This window comes from Pipra filicauda, unplaced genomic scaffold (assembly GCF_003945595.2).
Source record: "Pipra filicauda isolate LSUMZ 115617 unplaced genomic scaffold, ASM394559v2 scaffold241_size1546129_pilon, whole genome shotgun sequence".
Classification (NCBI taxonomy): Eukaryota; Metazoa; Chordata; class Aves; order Passeriformes; family Pipridae; genus Pipra; species Pipra filicauda.
The window spans coordinates 1132066-1150347 of NW_024104356.1; the positions used below are offsets into that span (position 1 = coordinate 1132066).

At 59.1% G+C, this 18282-nt stretch overlaps 2 protein-coding genes and 1 long non-coding RNA gene across 4 annotated transcripts; 1 reads left to right on the top strand and 2 right to left on the bottom strand.

The window, feature by feature from the left end:
* Positions 1-5406: 5406 nt before the first annotated feature.
* Positions 5407-9511, bottom strand: FEV (FEV transcription factor, ETS family member). The gene is made up of 3 exons (XM_027734758.2): positions 9460-9511; positions 8412-8486; positions 5407-5976 (listed from the first exon to the last, which is right to left on the bottom strand). Exons 1-3 carry the CDS (start codon positions 9509-9511, stop codon positions 5465-5467), a joined length of 639 nt encoding a protein of 212 aa, XP_027590559.1. The 3' UTR covers positions 5407-5464.
* Positions 5850-6637, top strand: LOC120323354. The gene is made up of 3 exons (XR_005563707.1): positions 5850-6025; positions 6134-6197; positions 6385-6637. It is a non-coding gene; the product is annotated as an uncharacterized LOC120323354 (long non-coding RNA).
* A 4203-nt stretch (positions 9512-13714) lies between the features above and the next one.
* On the bottom strand, positions 13715-16976 carry CRYBA2 (crystallin beta A2). 2 transcript variants are annotated; one of them, XM_027734759.2, is made up of 5 exons: positions 16811-16976; positions 16044-16217; positions 15480-15621; positions 14290-14432; positions 13715-13944 (listed from the first exon to the last, which is right to left on the bottom strand). In XM_027734759.2, the coding sequence occupies exons 2-5, from the start codon at positions 16202-16204 to the stop codon at positions 13797-13799; spliced, it is 594 nt and encodes a 197-aa protein (XP_027590560.1). In that variant the 5' UTR covers positions 16205-16217; positions 16811-16976; the 3' UTR covers positions 13715-13796. The 2 variants fall into 2 exon arrangements, with proteins under 2 accessions (XP_027590560.1, XP_039237761.1); XM_039381827.1 differs by lacking the exon at positions 16811-16976 and having other exon boundaries at positions 13797-13944; positions 16044-16364.
* Positions 16977-18282: the final 1306 nt, after the last annotated feature.

The window sequence follows — 18282 nt, forward strand, 5'->3', positions numbered from 1 at the left end:
CATCCTCATGTTGCTTCCCAAGAGTGTATGGGGCTGCTAGGGGCACCTTGGTTGCCAGTGGTCCCAAGGTTGCACAGTCACCCATGAAAAGGGGAATTTCTACCTGGAGCTGTGGAACAACTGCTCTGTGGGACTCCCCTTGCCCTACTGCTCTGTCTGGGGAGCAAACTCTATGGGTTGGATGAGCTGGCCATGGCACTGGGGCATGGAGGAGTGATGAACAGCTGGAGCAGCCAATGTGGCAAGCCATGCTTCTTCCTGTCAAAAGAACAGCAGTGAAGCTGTGTTTTTGCTATTAAGAGTTGGCATCATCCCCCAGAGTGACTTGGAGGTGCTCCATGGGGAGGAAACTGTTCTGTATGATGCAGACCTGGCACCTGCGTGGCTGGTGAAGGACCTGCCTTGGCCCAGCTTTCTACTCAGGCCTTTCTTCATTTGCCTGTGGGGATGATGGAGAACATGTTTCTCGAGGCAGATGGAAGTGGGAGGTCTCTCTTCTGCCTCTGTGGGAGGTACTTGGACACTGGATCCATTGCAGCTTTGGGCTGTTGCTCTCTGGGCTGAATTGGGGATGACTTGTGGGTATAGGTTTCTGGTCCCCTCCCTGCTCCATGGCACTTCATCACAGCTGCTGGTGGGGTGTCTGTGGGGGAATACATGGACAAAGTGACCCCGGGACATGGCAGCAAATGACAGAGGGAGAATGAAGAGTCCCAGGTGAAATTGGCTGATGAGATATTTGTACTCAGGAAGGGGCAGAAGAGCGGCCAGAAGGTCTCAGCTGATGGGAGATAAATCCAGGCTGGGTGGAAATCTGCAAAAGCTCTGCCTGTGCCCAGGGTGGCCCAGTGGTAGTCATGAGACTGAAGGAGGTGGGATGACAGACAGTTTGGTCTCCACTGTAGCCAAAGCATGTCTTGTGGCATTGCCTGGCTGATGGGTTTGGGACTGAGGAGCATAGACTGGGGACAGTTCTGTGCTGGGAAGCTGGGGCAGGTGAAGAAGGGGAACCAGATACCTTGGAGCCCTGCTGTGATGGTTAATCCTTCTACCACAGAGCCTGGAAGAGCAGAGGGCCAGGGCTACATAGTCTGGGGCATTACCTCCAGCTCACTGAGAGCTGAGCGTGGAGGTCACCCTGTGCTGTGTTCCCTGCCTGTCTCACGGTCCTTTGTCACCCCCGAGGACTGAACTCCTTGGGGGATAGCAAGGCAGCACCAAGCTGTGGCCCAAGGCAGTCATGGGGAGTCTGCTTCAGGAAGTGAGTGCCCCTAGGCTGGAGTAGGGGCTGCTTCCTCATCAGAAGTCCTGCATTAGAGCATAATCTGGCATTAGCACATTAATCCAGTCCTCCCGCTACTCAGCTACTGCCCTCAGCAAAGTCCAGCCCAAGGTCTCAGTGTACAGCTGGGCAGCAGCAGACCAGGACACTGTCTCCCTGGCAGCCCAGAGAGCTGGTGGCAGCAGGGATGAGGTTTGGGTTTATGGTGGCAGTACAGCCCCAGCCCTTGCATGTTGGCAAGGAAGAAAGCAGCATCTTTGGGAAGCATCACATTTTGTTCCTTGGAGGGACTTTACAAAGGGTTTTGAAGCCTGAATGCCTGTACCTGCAGGCTCTGGCTGAGCCACACTAAGTCGTGAAGCACTTTGCAGGGAGCCACGCCAAGGGAAGGTGGCGTCTGGAGAGAGGATGTGAGTCAGCAGCTTGGGGGTAGGGGGCTGAGGAGCCAGCACAGCCAGGATGTGGAGAGGATGAAATAAGTGGGAACTGGGAGAGCTGCAGGGAGAGCAGAGGTAGGCAGAGAGGCAGCTGATGTCCCCCAGGGAAGACGTGGCATGGCTGTGCTGCAAAGGCAGCATGAGAAATGAAACAAGTGGTGACATGACTCTGCTAAAATAGGAGATGGGGGGTATTCAGTCCTCCCTCTGATCCATTACTGTGTGGCTGGGAGACTTTGGGGAAGTTGGAGGGGCCCCCCTGTTATGCTGGCAAGAGGCTAAAACCTGCCCTCTTGACAGGTAAGCAAAGCCAGATACAAAGAGACTTTATTTTATTTTTTTTTTTTAAGTAGGGAAAAAAATCCTTCTGTCTTTAATCACAGGGCAGCAGAAGAAGCTGCTGTGCCTTAGCCTCTGCTCCCTTACTCTTCCTAGTGCAAGCTGAAGCCCTTTGGGACCGTGTTCCCCATCTCACCCTGAACAGGGCACCCAAGGACTCCCTGCAGGTAGGTCAGAAGCCCATGGATGCACTGGGCCCATGCACCTCCTGCCAGCCACCTGAGACAGGCTGCCCACCCAGCTGGTACATACACTCCACTGCCAGGGATGGTGCTCCCACATCAGCCCCGTGGGCTGGGCACCCCCAGTCGGGGCCAGAGACGATGCTCCACCAGAAGCTGTGCGGGGCTCGGCCCCGCTTGCCCATTGGCAGGATTTTGCTGCAGTCTGCTCCGAGCCGGCAGTTTTGGTGACTGAAGAAAACTGCAGAAAGCAGCACCTCTGGCAGGCTGGGTCAGGTGGGGCTCTGGGGAGGGGGAAACTGAGTTGGGTGAAAGTGATGCTCTGTTCCCCCTTCCGATAAGCACAATATGTCATGGTGGGGGGGGGCGGCTCCCAGTGGTGCCTGAGGATGGGAGCATCCCGGGTTGCCATGGTGACACCGGCTGCGTCCACAGGCAGACGAGAGCATCGCTGATGCAGTCCCGCATGGGTGTCCTCCCCCTTCCTTCCTGGCTGCCGTCCCTGGGGAGTGCAGGGCTGGTTCCCGGCTTTTGGTGTGGCACCTTGGGGACAGAGCAGTGGGACTGTGCCAAGTGAGCTCAGATCAGAGCAAAGCAAGCCCTCAGCTGCAGGCTGTTGCACTGGGTGTGTGCAGTGGTCTCCCCTCTCCCGAAAAGGTAACTCCCCCTTTTCCCCAACATGTCTCGCCTCCAATCCAGCAGGGACCCGGATTGCAGGGTCGGGGGTGAGGAGGGGACTGGAGTCACCTGGGCTTCCCTGGTGCAGGCACTGGCAGAGGGACACGAGGGGTGGGGACAGGGAGGGGGAGAAGGGAGGAGCTACTAGTGACCCACATCCCTTAATCCGTGTCCTGCCCTGCGTCATGCAGTTACCTAAGCCCTGAAGCGGCTCCCCGGCGGGGGCGCAGCCCTCTGCCCCGTCTCTGAAGGAGCCAGTTGTGGCCAGTTCCCCCATTTGCCCTTGCAAAGCCAAGCTTGGGGGCAAGGGGTGTCTTCAGCCTGTCTTCACACTAGTTGCGTGGGGGTAACTACTCTTTTCCCCCTCACTTCACCTCCTGCCGTCCTTGGGAACCAGGCTGTGCAACACTCAGGGACCCTGGAGGTAGGGGCGGCCCCTCTCTCTTCAGTCCCTGCAACTCCTTTCCCGTACATGGGCACCCAGCTGGCAGCATCGGGCCCCCCCACTTCACAGCCTGAGCCCTCCCCAGAGGACACACTGACATCAGATCCCACTCCGTTAAGCTGATTAGGGCAATGAGGATGCATCGAAGCAGATGCCACCAAGGCTGTGAGAGTGACCAGACTCTGGAGGGATGCAGAGGGGGCAGCATGAAGCCCCCAGATCTGTGGGCTACTGTGATCTCGGGCATGCAGAGAGAGGGGCTGGGTGCTGGCCACTCCCTCCATGGGCTGGGTATGGCTCCCCCCTATACAGCCAGTTTGATCCCTGCTGTGAGCCTGGCACCCGTCCCTGGCACCCTGGGTCCTCGATGGCAGTGGGATCGGGAACAAAGCCTCAAGGAAGGGGACAAACAGAGGGCAGTCCCTGGGCCCACAGCAGCCACTGTGGGCACCAGTGGATCTGTGGGCATGTTCTTGGAGCCAGGCAAGCAGTGCTCTCCCACTCACCCCTGCATCAATGTCACACATGAGCCTGGCTTGGCACAGGATGTGGCTGTGCTGAGCCCAGTGCATTACCCCAGACTGGTTGCACAGGACTGTGAGTCACAAGAGATCCAGCTCCTGGCATCCCTAATTTGCCTGGATAACGGCAGGATGGCAAACATCCTGCCGGGCCAACTGCATCTCCTCTTTGCCTCCAGTTGCCACATCCCCTTGCCAGCCTAAGATCAGCTTATGTGGGCTCCCTGGAGGGGTGCCTCAAGTAACCCAGAGATTTCCAGCTCTGCCCTGTCTCTTGGGGTTTATAAGAATCAGACATGATGCCTGGAGAAAAGGTGAGACAGCAGAGTGGTGGCATCCTCCACACCCCAGCCCTGAAGGTGCTCTGGCTCAGATGGGAAAGGATTTGCTGAGTGGTTCCCCCACTTGCCAGCTCCCTTCAGACAGGAGAGGACACAGGTCACAGCACCTCTCTGTTTTATTGAAGACCAAACCCACCCCCCAGCCAGCGTAGAGCTCAGTGTGCCCAGCTCTTCTGAGTCTGCTGAGCCAATGTCCTGCTCCGGAGGATGGGGGCAGCTCCTTGAACCCAGGGGGAGACCCAGGGCTGCTCCTTGGTTCCTGGGGCTCCCGGTCCTGCTGTTATCCCTTCTCCTGCCCTACCTCCCACCCTGCCTTGTCCCTGGGGATGTTCCCATCTATGGAAGGTGTCCCACCAAGCCCTGCATGTGAGGGGCTAAAGCCAGAGTAAAACTGGAACAATAATCTTGGAAGTGACGAGCAGGACACAGACTCATGTGCAGGATGTCAGGACCATCTGTGGTGTGATCCTCAAGTGCTGGGGAGAGGGCAGAGTTGCAGGGACCAGGCTGTGTTGCCTCCAGGCTCTGGTCTTGCTCTGAAGACTGGCAGTGTGTGCCTGTCACACCTGCCCCTGGCACCTCCAACCCCAGAGCCCTGCCCCAGGTAGGAATCAACCCATGAAGAACATCTGCTCTTCAGACCAAGGCTTCTCCTGAGGTGTGAAGGGAGCTACCATCAGCAGGAGGTGTAGGAGGGATGGAAGAAAGGAAGACTTTGGAGACACAGGTGAGTGAACCAAGTGGTCAGGGAAGGTCCCCTTTCCTTGCCCCTGCTCAGTGGGACCCTCATCCATGGATGCAGCTGCCCCAAGGCCCCAGCTCCTGACTCCTGTCTGCAGGTAGAGGGGTGGGGCAGGCACAGGCTGGGGGTAGAGCTAAGGATATTCAGGGAGTGGGCAGCATGTTGCAAAGGAAAGGGGGTGCACAGTCCCTGCCAGGAGTGGAGCTGATAGTTATTCCTTCCATTCACACCCTGCTTTAGGTATCCACATCTGTTCCCAGGATCATGGATACCTCCTCACCTTAAATTTAGATGGCTTCTCTCCTCCAGCCACCCCTATCAGGGAACTAACCCAGCTACCCTGCAAGCACCTCCCACCTTCCCCACCATTCCAAATTTAAAAGGGGGCAAGTGAGAGCAGGGCACGATCCCACCCCCCATCCCTCCCCACTGAGTTCCCAACTCCACAGCCCCATGCTGCCAGGGACAAGGAGTGTCCACCTGGCACAGCTGAGCCTCTAATGGTAATGGTTGTTCATATTGTTGAGGTGGGAGGCTGCCATGGCGCTGAATGGAGCTGAGGGCTGGAGCCCGTGCCCGGGGTAGAGGGATGGGCTGGAACCAGGCCAGTAGGAAAAGCTGGCCGGTGTCACCCCAGAGGTCATGAGGTTGAGTTTGGAGATGCCCGAGAAGGGCAGCGGTGCCAGGTTGCCCTGAAATTTGTAGAGGGTGTGATCGGGGGTGGCCGGCTGGCACACCTGCGCCAGCCCATGGAAGTCGAACTTGTAGGCGTAGCGCTTGCCATGGACCTTGGTCATGATGTTCTTGTCGTAGTAGTAGCGCAGTGCCCGGCTCAGCTTGTCGTAATTCATGTTGGGTTTGCTCTTCCGCTCGCCCCAGCGCCGTGCCACCTCGTCGGGGTCGATCAGCTTGAACTCCCCATTCGTGCCTTCCCAGGCGATGCAGTTCAGGTTGGCCCGGTCCGAAAGCAGCTCCAGCAGGAACTGCCACAGCTGGATCTGTCCGCTGCCTGCAAGGCCGAGCCCCGGAGAGGTTAAAGCTCCCTCCCAGGGCACAAGGTTAGGGACAGGATGTGCCCCAATTCTCCTCGACCCACCGCTATATTGCCCCCTCCCTTGTGGACCCAGGTTTAGGCTGCACTTCATTGCATCTTCCCTTTTCTATAGATGCAGAAGATGGTAACAAGGTTATGTCTCCTTTGCAGCATCCCTACTCCATCCTGCCCCTCAGGTAAGAGGAGGAAAAGATGCCCTTTCAGCTTGTGATGGGGTAGGAGTGCTCAGAGGTCAAAATAGGTTGCAGTGGGTCTGGATCCAGGGTCTCCACATCCCTCCCACCCACATTCACACACCACTGAAGACAAATACCTGTTTGTTTGTTTTGGTGTGAGGACATGGCCTTTTTCTTTCATCTGCAGACCCAAGAAGGAGATGTCTTGGAAGCACTCAGACTTAACCCAGCACAAATATTCCCCCCACTGCCACATCTGCTTGAAACTGGGCTCGTGTCACAGCACAGCCTCTGCTCTAGAGGCATTGTACCCTGTGCTGATGTCTCCATGATGAGCTGAAGTCAGGGTGCAACACTGATCTGAACTACACCCCAGAGAGGCACAGATAAGTATAGGAGAGGGAGAGAGGAGGACAGAGCAGGACCTGCTGTGGCTTTGAATCAGGCATCAATGTTCCTTATTTCCAGAGGAAAAGTGTCCTCTCTGAGCCATGGCCATTGCATCTGCAGCTTGCCCTGAGGAGTATCCTTGGTGGGTGCCCAAGGTGCCGCTGTGCCAGGCTGCACACACTGGAGCCTGGCACACCTGGACATGCCCATGGTGAGGCACAAGGACAGGCTTCATTGTGTCTGGCCAGAAGTCACAAGAGGAGAGGGTCCCTGGACCTTTGGACGAGGAGCAGTCCTGCCACTGAGATCCAGCCACTCTGCAGAGCAGCCCTGCACTTATCTAAATACCTTACCCTACCCTATCTGAGCAGCAGCCCTTGCACATCCCTGCTCCTCGTCCCAACCCTTGCAGCACAGTCTCTTCCCACAGAAGGGGGCACGTCTTTGCATTTAATCCTTCTCCCTGTGCTTTTCTACCATTATTGTGTCTATAGGTGCTTGGATCCCATTCAGAGGTTTAGCACCTATGACCCCTGCAGCAAGCAGTCCCATAGCTCAGCTACATTTCCCACAAAGAACCATCTTATCCTACTTATCTAACACCCACCTATTTTATCTGGTGCTCCCCATTTCTTGCCCTGGAAGGAGCAGGGAACAGCTGTTTCCCATCCATCCCCCTCTCACCAAACCCAGGTTAGACATCCTGATCCAGGCAGATACACTCCAGTCTTTCCAAGGTGTTGTGTTTCCTAATCCCCCATCCTGGGAAGAAGGTGGGGGTCTCTCCTCCCTGGGAGAGATCCCTGCAGCCTTTGCCTCTCATTGCCACAGCCTCCACCCTGGGCTCCAGCTATCTCCCAGTTGTGGCTGTTCCACCCCATGCAAGGAGGGCAGGGAGGTGTTGGAGGGTGCAGCCGGGTGGAGTGCTGAGGCTCAACCCTGACTGCCGCAGGGTGCCATGATAATACACCTGGCGGCTCCCCGAGGAAATATTCAGGGATCCAAAAAGGTCCTTCTCACTGCATCACTGTGCACCGAGTATGGCTAGGCAGAGTCCCCAGTGCAGAGGCAAAAGAGTATCCCAGTCCCAGCTTTCCTACCCCTCCCACCACTAAACCAGGGCTCCCCTTTTCCTGCTCAGAGCAGCCCCCTTGTCAACTGTCTCCTTGCAGACAGGCAAGCTACATGGCCCAAACACCACAGTGCTGACCCCGCGATGCCCAGTGCTGCTGCACTCCCCAGCAGGCTCCAGGCTGCTCCGTCACCAGCACTTGCCCATGCCTGTGACCCCTGCGTGGATTTCTCCAGACGGGGACCCATAAATTCCCAGACCTGCCCGAGCCCCAGTCCTTCACCGGCAGCTCCCTCATGGATGGTGTCTCAACTCACCTCCCCACTCCCAGGAACGGGTCTCCCGAGCCCGGATTAGCTCGCCCCACTCCCGGGCTGGCTGGCAGCTCTCTCCCCGTCTGATGTCCCGAGCAACTGGGGGACCGGAGCTGGGACCCCGAACTCTCCCCGCTGCGGGGCTCGGGGGACCGGGTTCCCCGCTCCCCTCTGCTACCACGGAACGGGGGCTCCCGGCCGTCGGGGCTCGGTGGTTTCCCCGTAGGATTTGGCGGCGGAATGCTCCCAACCCGCAGCAGCAGGGAACGGAGGCTCCGCGGCGGCCGTGTCCCGCATGGGCAGTGCCCGGCACACGAACGGGAAGGGTTCCCCGGTGGCTGCGGGTCGGGGAAGAATGCATGTGCCCCGGGGGTCCCCGCTCCGGGCCAGCTGAGGGGAGCGGAGCAGGTCCAGGGGAAGGGGCAGCGGTGCTCTTACCTTTCTGCACGCCGGGGCTGAGAGACCCCCATGCCTGGCTCTTCCCGTCTTTGAACAAAGTTTCCCCTACTGGATCTGGGGGAAAAAAAGGGGCGCGGGTGGGGGTGGCGGGGGGCTGGAGCCAGGCGGGACCGCGACCCCCCGGCGCCCACCCGCGGGCAATGTCCTCGCGGCCCCCGTCGGCTCCCCCTCGCTTGCCCCGCCGCTGCGGCGAAGCCAGGAAACGCGTCCAGGAAAAAGGAAATCCGATTTCCGACCCAGCCAGGGAAGCTTTTAAATAGGAATAGAAAATCCCGTGGGCTGGGGTAGGGAGGAGAGAAGGAGCGAGGGAGAGAGCTGCGGGACAGGGGGACAGGGAGAGGAGACAGGTGAGCGGCAGGATGGGCGGCAGGATCGGCGGGTGGAAGGAAGGATGACTGCTGGCGTTTGGGGAGCGGACCGCTGTGAAAAGGAGAGATAGATGGAGAGATGGATGGAAGGAAGGAACGAAATGGGTGGATGGATGGAAGGACAGAAGGGAGGTTGGATGAGTGGGTAGATGGAGGGAAGAAAGGGCGAGAGGTGAATGGATGGAAGGAAGGGTAGGTAATTGGTAAGATGAGGGCAAAACAGGCTGATGGAAGGGACAGAGGGTAGACAGAGGGATTGGCTGGTAGCGGGGATGGAAAAGGGGATAGAGGGATAAGTGGGTGGGGTGGAAGGATGGATGGAAGCACAGGGCAAGGATGGGGGGGGTGGAAAGATGAGTTGGAAGGAGAGAAGGGTGGATGGAGGGATGGAAGGACAGGGGGACGGTGGGTGGATGAAGGATGGGAGGATAAGTGTGCAGGCATGGAAGGCTGTGAGGGTAGATAGAAGGGATGGTTGTGGTGCTCGAAGGCAGGAAGAGAGAATGGACAGAAAGAGAGAGGAGAGAACAGAGTGGGCTCTGGAAGGAGACAGGGCAGAGAAGCGTCCCGGGGCCTCAGCGGGACAGGGCGGGCAGGGGCTGGGTGCTGTGCGGTGCACGGCGCAGCGGTGGGGCAGCGGCCGAGGGATCCGCCCGTACCTGGCAGATACATGTTGAGCAGCAGTGGCACCGCTCCGGTGCCGTGTCTCATGGCAGCTGTGGGGGCGGCCCGAGGGCTGCATGTTTTAATATTCCTGCCCCTATTATTATTATTATTATTCCACTTTATCAGGGAGCAGCTGATGGCGAATAAATGGCAGCGGGACGGGCAGGGGACGGGCAGGGGCCGGGGGAGGCGGAGGAGGGGGAGTTTCCAGGCAACTCGCAGGGGCTCGGGGCCCCGGCTCCAGCAATTTCCTCCACTGTAATTAAAGCGGGCGCTGCCCCCCCCTCCCCCCGCTATCGGGCCCGCATCAGACTTTAATCACGGCCGCGGGTTTCTATGGAGAGAGGCTCGGGCCGCTTCCTGCCTCTTCCGCCTCCTTAACTCTTCGCAAACACGGCGCTGCCATCCCAGCTAGGAGCGGGCTCGGACACTGCCTGGAGACTGCCCGGGCCCGGCCTCCCACCAGCGTCCCGCTCGCTTCCTGACCCGCCGACCGGACAGCATCCTCTTGGCCCTCTGCATCTCACAGCACGGCATCGGCATCGGCGTTGGTGTCGTCCCACCAGCATCTGGCTCTCTGACCCACCTGTGCTGCCAGCCATGAGGATCCGTGCCTGCCCCTTTCCCAGCTTCAGCATCATCAGCACAGTCTTGGGGTCTCCTTGCAGATCCCAGAGCCCTGGGGTGGGGCCATCTGGGTCCCCACGAGGTCTGTCCAGGTGTGGGACACTGGTGATGGGGTTCCTTTGTGGTGCCCAAAGTTTCAGGGTGGGTAAGTGCATTGCCAGCAGTTCGTGGCACCAGGTTGTACCACAGGTTTGCCACCTTCCTGGCTCCTCTGTGCCCTTCTGGACAGTTCCTGACTCAGGGACAGTTAAGCCTGTGACCAGCCCTGTCCCAATCTGTTGCTCACCTTTATTAGGATCTGTAGAAGTTGGGTGACACTCAACACCCCCCCAAACCAGGATGGCCCTATCTTCATCTGCTTGTCCTGGGCAGCCCTGGGTATTTTCTGAAGACAGGAAGGCAATTTGTGGAGAAATGTGCAATGGAGAAAGATGATCCCAGCTCCCAAAAGACACATCTGTCCATGTTTTCCCCCATCATACATGGCTCCAGCTGCTATTTGCAGTTTTGGGGTGCTCTCAGAGGCTCTGTCCCCCTGGTCAAGAGTAGACCCTCCACCAGGACCCCACAGCTTGACACAGCCAGGCAGCGTGTCAGCAGCTTGCACCAGATCTGCTCCATGAGTCCAGTGCTGTACAGCCAAGACTGCAACCTCTCCTGTGGTGTTTCACTGATGTCTAGTAACAGGACAAGCTCTTATGCAGGACTTAGATGAATTTCCTGAAAGTGATCATTGCAAGATATGAACCTAATGGAAACCAGAATATGGCCATGCCAGACCCACGGTTATTATTAATACTGTAGCCAAAATGTGTCCTGCATAAAAAGGTGAGCGATGCTCAGCTGGGCTGCCACAGCCCAACAAGACCGATAGTGGGGGGGGGGGGGGGGGGGGGGGGGGCAGCACCCAACGTCCTCCGGGGGGGGGGGTCATCCAATACATTTAGGAAACAGGGGATCCCATGGGTGCTGAGCAGGGCTTCAGGTGCTCCACCTCTTCTGCCCATTAGGGACAAAGAGCAGATACTGGCAGGGGGAGACATGAGCAGACACGATGGTACTCCCCCCGCAATTCCCCACAAATCCTGTTTAGATGTAACAGCCCTTTAAAAGTTTCTCTTCTCCCAGCTTGTTCTCTGAGCTCCCCCGAACCTCACAGTGGAGTGTCCCAGCTCTGTAAAGCCCAGCAGCTCTGGCTGCTCCCCCCATCCCTCTCCTCCCCAGCCCTCCAAGTGCAACTCTCCCAGCAGCGGCTCTGCAGCCTCCCAGACTTGCTTTCGCTGCCTGAGTCACTGGAACGAACCGCAGGCAACGGAAAACAAGCCCCGGAGACAGCAGGGTGAGGTGGGGAGGGTGCCAGACCTGCCGAGCCGTTGCCTCCCGGCAGCCCGGGTGACTGGGATCCTCCTCCAGCAAACCTGGATGGTGGAGGGCATGGACGGGGGATCTGGGCTGAAGGACACCGCATCAAGCCAGAGTGGGGGGAGGGTGGAAGGGGCAGAGATCAGGCTGAGAAGCAGGGTTAGGGTAGTGGGAGCTGGAGTTGGGGGTGCTTTAGAGGGCGCTGGGGGTGTGGATTCCTGGGTCTCTGGGAAAGCCAGTTAGTGGGGAAGCTTAAAGTGGGTGGTGAGGGGACTGGGGGCTTTTGGTGACCTAGGGGCAGAGGGGTGCAAAGGGGCAGGGAGTGTGAGGTCCCAGGGGCTGGGGATCTCTGTGTCCATGTGGAGCTTTGGGGGACCTGAGTGATGTGACCTCAGGTTCATGGGGGAGCTGGGGCAGACCCAGAGGATGGGGGAGGGAGGGTATATGAGAAATCCAGAGAACAGGGACCCATGTCCATGGATGAACAAGGAATTGGGCATCGGGTCTGTGGGGGATCTGGAAGATGAGGGTTCAGGTCTGTGGGCCTCTTGGGGACGGAGTCTGGACACACGGAGTGCCTAGCTGGCAGCAGCTGCAGGCCCCTCTGGCTGCAAGCAGGCAGCCTGCCCCCTCCTCCCCCCCAGCACTCCCCCCACTCCAGATGGAGCAATAAGGACCCCAGACTTTGCAATGACCCCCACAACCTGCCCCTACCCCCACCCACTGCAGGTGCCCGGGAGAGCTTCACCTGTGAGCCGGCGTTGTGAAGTGGAGCCAAGCTGACGTGGCTCTGTGCTGGCTGCACCTGGCCAGGTGTGCCGGAATGTGTTTGTGCAGGGGGAGAGGCCATGGAGCAGTGGCGGGGTGGGGCTAGCAGGGACATGGAGGGGACAGAGTAGGGCTGGGGGGTGCCCTGCAGCTGGGACACCACGCAGAATGGGGACACACAGGTGCTGGGGCTTCTGCATGGCCACACTGGGGTGCAACAGGAAAGAGGACGTGCAGGGACACGCTTGTGTGCACACTCATGTGTGCAGTTCACACACACATGTACATATGCTGACACACATGCCAGGATTGGGGTCTCTGCACAGGCCTGATTGTGGGGTGTGCACACATCCACCCCCAGCCCAGTTCAGCCCAGTCTTCCAGCACCCTTCTGGAACACCCCTTGCCCCAGGTCAGGCATGCTTTTAGCAGGGTGGGCACTGGAGAACCTAGGCATTTGAGCCACCCACCAATGTTCCACCATCCTCCCACGTCCTTGGTGTGGAGAACACCTCGGGACCAAAGGCCTGTGCCTCAGGAGGGCTTCAGAGTGCTGGAGCATGATGGAAGAGGAGAAGGAGGAGGAAGGAATGTCCTGCATGCAGGGAGAACCTGGGAACAGGGGGCCTGCACCCTAGGAGGGTTTGAGGTGATGGAGTTGGAGGAAGAGGAGGAGGAGGTTGGGAAAGGGTGCTGAAGGAGGAGGAGGAGGCTGGGTGGGGCTCCCGGTGTCCCGGAGCCGAGCCGGATATTGGCACGGATGTGCTGGCGTGGCAGTGCTGGGGGAGGACACACACACCTGGATCCTAAGCGTTCTGGGAGCATCTGGGAGCATCGAGCTAAGTCCCCTACCAGCTGCAGAACACTGCCCTGAGAACCTCCTTCCCCTGACCCCTGCACCACCCACCTCCCTCCCCCAGCCCCTCTCTGCCAGTGTCCCCAACCCTGACAAAACTGTGGTTACCCCATTTGTGTAAATGTTCTCTCCCATCCCCCCCACCCCTGCCCCAGATGACTCCTATGCTCTTCCTCCTTCCCAGGCCCACTGCAGGCAGGAATCTCCTTCTCTCTTCCAGAGAGAAGCAGGAGGTGGTGATGCAGAGAGAGGGGACCATGAGTTCACAGACTTTGTAGCAATCACCTTCCCTAGCACTAATCCTGGGAGGACAACTGAGGGCATGACATCCCTGGATGCCTCTTACCAGGCCACAACCCTCCTGGATGCCCTCTCCCAGCTGCAGCCCTTTCTTTGCCAAGCAAGTTCACGTTTTCCCAGCTGGAGCATCACAGCGTTGGAACTGTCCTGCATCCCCTCTACTCTTCGTGTGTGGACCAGAGGTGGGGTGCAGGGAGCTAAGCCTAGGGTGGAGGTGGCCACAGGCCCAAAACCGCCTGGAGAAGGGGAAAACCTACCTTCCACCCCTCAGAGGGTCTTCCCAGTGTGGCAGCCCCCTGAGAAGCAGAGCAGAGGCAGAAACACCCTTTTTTTTTGACAAATGCCTTTATTTGCTACCGGATAGAGGTCTATTGCACAGCAGCCTGGAGGCTGCAGGGCATTCAGCCCTGCCCCTGTTCAGTGCTGGACGCGGCGGATGGATTGGATCTGGTTGGTGTGGGCCTGGCTGCTGTATTCATTGTACTTCTTGAACTCGCCGTTCTGTCTGTCCCGCTCCAGCACGTACTGGTAGCCCCTGTATCCCGGGTACTGGTATGCCACCCACCTGAAGGCAGACCCTGGCTCAGAGCCCCAGGCCAGATCCTCCCCTTGCCTCCCCTCCCCTTTTTTTCTCTTTCCTTCCCCTACCCTCCCATCCCAATCCCAATCCCAATCCCAATCCCAATCCCAATCCCAATCCCATCCCCATCCCATTCCATCCCTCTGCTTGCCCTGGGAGGAGAGAGACAGAAAGCACCTCATAGCTTGGACTTTCAAGGAAAAGGTAGCAGGAAGGCATCCCTTCTTTTTGGGGTCCCCCTTCCCCATCTTGGGGTTATGAAGGAGGGAGGTGCTTGCTGAACCCCTGCTCTCAGCCCCCCCGACCCCCCGCCCTGCTGGCAGGACTCACGCTCCGGAGTTCACTTTGATGGATGCCACCTCCTTGTTGCCCCAGCCCATGGCTTGCAGCGAGGGGTAGTCGTCGCTCAGCTCAAACTTGTGCCCCTGGAAGTTCTCAGCCTCGTAGAGGATGGCTTTGCTGTCATTGTGGTTCTGCAGAGGGTGATAGCTGAGGGTCAGCGGGGATGGGTTGGCTTTCACAGGGATAGGGGATGTGGCTTCAGGGTGACATGCCCCAAGGCACTGCGAAAGGCCTAGGACCATGCCCAGCTTTGGTGCAAGGCACAGGGATGCCCTTCAGCCTGTCACCCCCTCACTGGAACACCCCAGGGCTGCCCAGAAGATGCTGCTCTCATGTTCCTGTGGTCCCAATGCACAGCTGCCAGTGAGGGTGACAGTGGCTACAACCCCTGAACCCACATGGGCTCCTGCCTTCAGCATCCTCATGCTCCCCGAGGCTGCAGGAGGATTCAGGGCAAGGCAGGCTGCTGAGACAGGTCCCTTTGGCTCTGTGGGGCCTTGCTGGGTCCCGGACACCGAGGGGTTAATGGCTGGGACACTGAGCGATGCGGCACTGTCCCCCGTGCCCAGCCCCCATACGCATCTATCTGCACCGAGGAGCAGTCCTGCCAGTAAGGAGTGATCTTATCGCATCCCCTTTATTAAAGCCCGAACATATCTGCCTGGTGATTATTAAAAGTTGGGGGGGACCCCCCCGCTCAGAGGCGCAGACGTGCCGCTGCTGCGAGCACCAGTGTCTCTGCAGATGGAGCGATAGAGCTGCCTCTGCCTGGGCACGGCTCAGGTACCCTGGGCAGGAGGGGGATGGACCCTGGACCCTGAGCATCACTGCGGTCCTGCCGGCTCCTCTCTCTTCACCCCATCCCTGGGTATCAGGGCTGGGGGACAAGACCTGGGGACCTTAGTCTGGAAGGTGACGCTCCAAAGCACAAAGCAGAAGGAGCTGGGAGAGTGTTTCAGCCTAAATTTTAGCCCTGAAAAGCATCTCAGGATCACTGCAGGGAGGTGGGAGCAGGTGGGTGCAGCTACTCCTCCACCTTATAAGCACCTCTGTGTGCATTTCACCCCTCCATCCCATGTCCCTGTAACTCATCCTCCAGTCTGTCCCTCCATGCTGGGCTGCCAGAAGGAGGCTCTGCCTGCCCCGAGCCCCCCCGCCACGTTTTCCCCGTAACTCACTGCGCATTTGATGGGCCGGAAGGAGAGGAGGTGCTCGGTCCGGTAGCCACTGTTCCCACTCCAGGCCTCCCACCGGGGATAGTCACCCTTCTCCAGGATAAACTGCTGCCCCTGGTACTCAGGGTACTCGAAGCCTACCCAGCTGGAGGGAAAGGAGGAAATCCCTCAGGGATGCGTGACACAGCCCCCAGGATCAACCAGGGGTTGCCTTCTCCCTCCCGTGTAGGGGACAGAGAAGTCCTGGCAGGTTGTGGGTCTGTCACAGAGGTTGGGATTCTTTCTGGCAGCAAATGTCCCTTTTGAGAGCAGGACTCCTCTCCCCAGAGCCACTCCATTGCCTCCAAGCTGTGTCTTGGCTCGGCAGGGTTTCCCTGCTTAACAAATGGGGAAACTGAGGCATCACACAAGGAGCGCAAGCAGGAAGGTCTCACAGTGAGTCTGTGTCAGAGCCAAGGAAGGACTAGGGTGTTTTGGCTCCCCAGCAGCTCCCAATAGTCCCCTGGGAGCAGTGAGTTTGCTGGAGTGGGGTGTGCCAAGGGGCCGCGGGGCTGACAGGGCACTTACGGGCCAGACTCCACCTTGATGGAGCGGATCTTGCGGAAGCCACGCTCCATGATGCTGGGGCACTCCATGAGGAATTCGCAGCGCTTGCCCTGGAAGCTCTCCTCCTCCCACACTGTGATCTTGTACTGCCCCAGCGTGTCCATGGCTTCACTGCTGGTCATACGTGTCGCTCGGCTGCTGGCATAGCCCCACGCATCACCCCAGGGCAGGTGTCCACCACCCGCTCCCAGCCACTCTGCTGCCTGCCACTGAGTCTGGGGTGCCGGTGGTGCTGCCCTTACACGTCCCATGCCACTGGCCCCTCACCCTCCTAGCCTGGTACGGGGGAGACTTCCCACTCCCCTTCCCTTGGTGGTAGGGTATCTCTGTCTGGTGAACCCCACATCGCAGGGGGAACTTGCCATGCCCCATTTTTCTGTGTGATGTACCCAGGACTGCCTTAGTTTTTCTGCTCCCCAGCTCCCAGTGATAGCTCCGGGAGTTGACTGGGCGCAGTGGCACTGTACCCGGTGCCGGGAGGCAGCAGTGACCCCCAACTCAGGCACGGGTGCGGGTGTAGCCATGGGGCAGAGCAGCCCGGCTCTTTCATCCCTCCTGCCAGAGTCCCTCCTGTGCCCACACAGGGCACCCCTGCTGTGCCACGCAGCACCCCGCCACTTGCCCTTCCCCGCCGTGTGCGTTGGGTGGGGGGGCTTGATGTGGGGGGTGAAGGGAGCGTGGCAGCGCCTGTGCAGTGGGGGGCTTGGGGTCTCACAGCTGGTACTTACTTGGTCGGCAGGGCAGGGCACAGAGGCGAAGGTGGCGGTGCCGGCGCCGGCTATTCCCCTCGCCCTTTATAGGCGGGCGCCGAAGTGCCGATGGTGCAGGCGATCAGGGCGCTGTGTCAGCAGGCAGGGGATGGGGGGGGACGGGGTGCGCACCCACCCCAGACTCCGGCTGTCCATTCCACTTAGGCAGTGTGGCGAGAGCGGCCCCCCCGCGCCCAGCGGGGCTGACAATGAAAGTGCTGGGCTGTGTTTGCGCAGGGGCTCAGGGCACAATGGGCAGAGGGCCTGACGCGCCGCTTTCCTTTCTGCCCCCGGACAATGTCCCCGCTTGGCCCAGGGATTAGGGACCCAGCCTTTCCCAGGGCACCCGCAGCCTTTGCCAGGATTGAGGTTGGTGGGAAGGAGGTGCCAGGGCGAAGCAGGGATTTGCCTGTAGGGAGCTGAGGGGCAATGATGTCCTTACGCTGGGACACAGGGCTCACATTGGGGATGCTTCTGCCCCTCTGCCTGGGGCTCTGCCACCATGGGTCCCTCCTCCGGCCAGGCTCTGCCTTGCATGTGCCAAGCTGGCAAGGGAGGGATTCAGTTTGCATGGGTAGGGCTGCGTGTGGTTTGGGAGAAGGTTAAGGTGAGTGAGAGGAGTGAAGGAGGTGCTGGAACAGGCACAACTAGGTCCATCCATGCTCTGCAATGCCCTGCAGGGGTTCCTGTTGACTCTAGACTGGACACTGCTGGACCCCAATTACATGATCCTCACTTGTAATGCCCTGGGCATGTCCCCTGGCTTGACAAAGGGCTTCCTGGGCTCCCTGTTCACCTCCCACTGAGGCAGGGGACACCATGCACAGCAGAAGGGGACCAGCTTTGGGACAGAGCTGTGTCCTTCACCTGGTCAGCAGGGCCAGTTCCCTAACTGGAACTGCATCTTGACATGCAGATATCCCCAGTGCCTCCTACCAGGACCTGGGCTGGATAAGGCCAACACAGGTTGGAAAAGGAGTGCCCTACTGAGCTGTGAAATCCTGGGTCTCTTGGCAGCAGTGTTTCTTGAAGCATCCCTGCACAGTCTGCGGTGAGGCCAGGCACTCCCCACCTTCAGCTGGACAGGTGCCATGCTGGCCTCTGGGCAAGGGTTGGCCCAGAGCACCCCAAACCTTCCCGTGAAAACCTCAGCTGTTCATGGGGTCCCGAGGATGAGGTCAGCACCCCAAAAGACCCCAACATTGCCAGAGATGGAGAATGCAGTGTGGGCAGCTGGGGGTGGTGTTAGGACGCCTGGCGTCAGCAAGAAGCGGGGACTGGGGGGTGACACCCAGGACGGGCTGGGGGCAGGACTCGTGGGTTCTCTTCATGACCCCCTCACTGCTCGACGGCACCCCGGGCAGCTTTTCCTCCCCTGCTCCGAAGTTCGGTGAAGGGCCGCGCCGATGCCTGCGGGACCCAGCAGAGGGTGCAGCCTAGCAGCGGTTGGA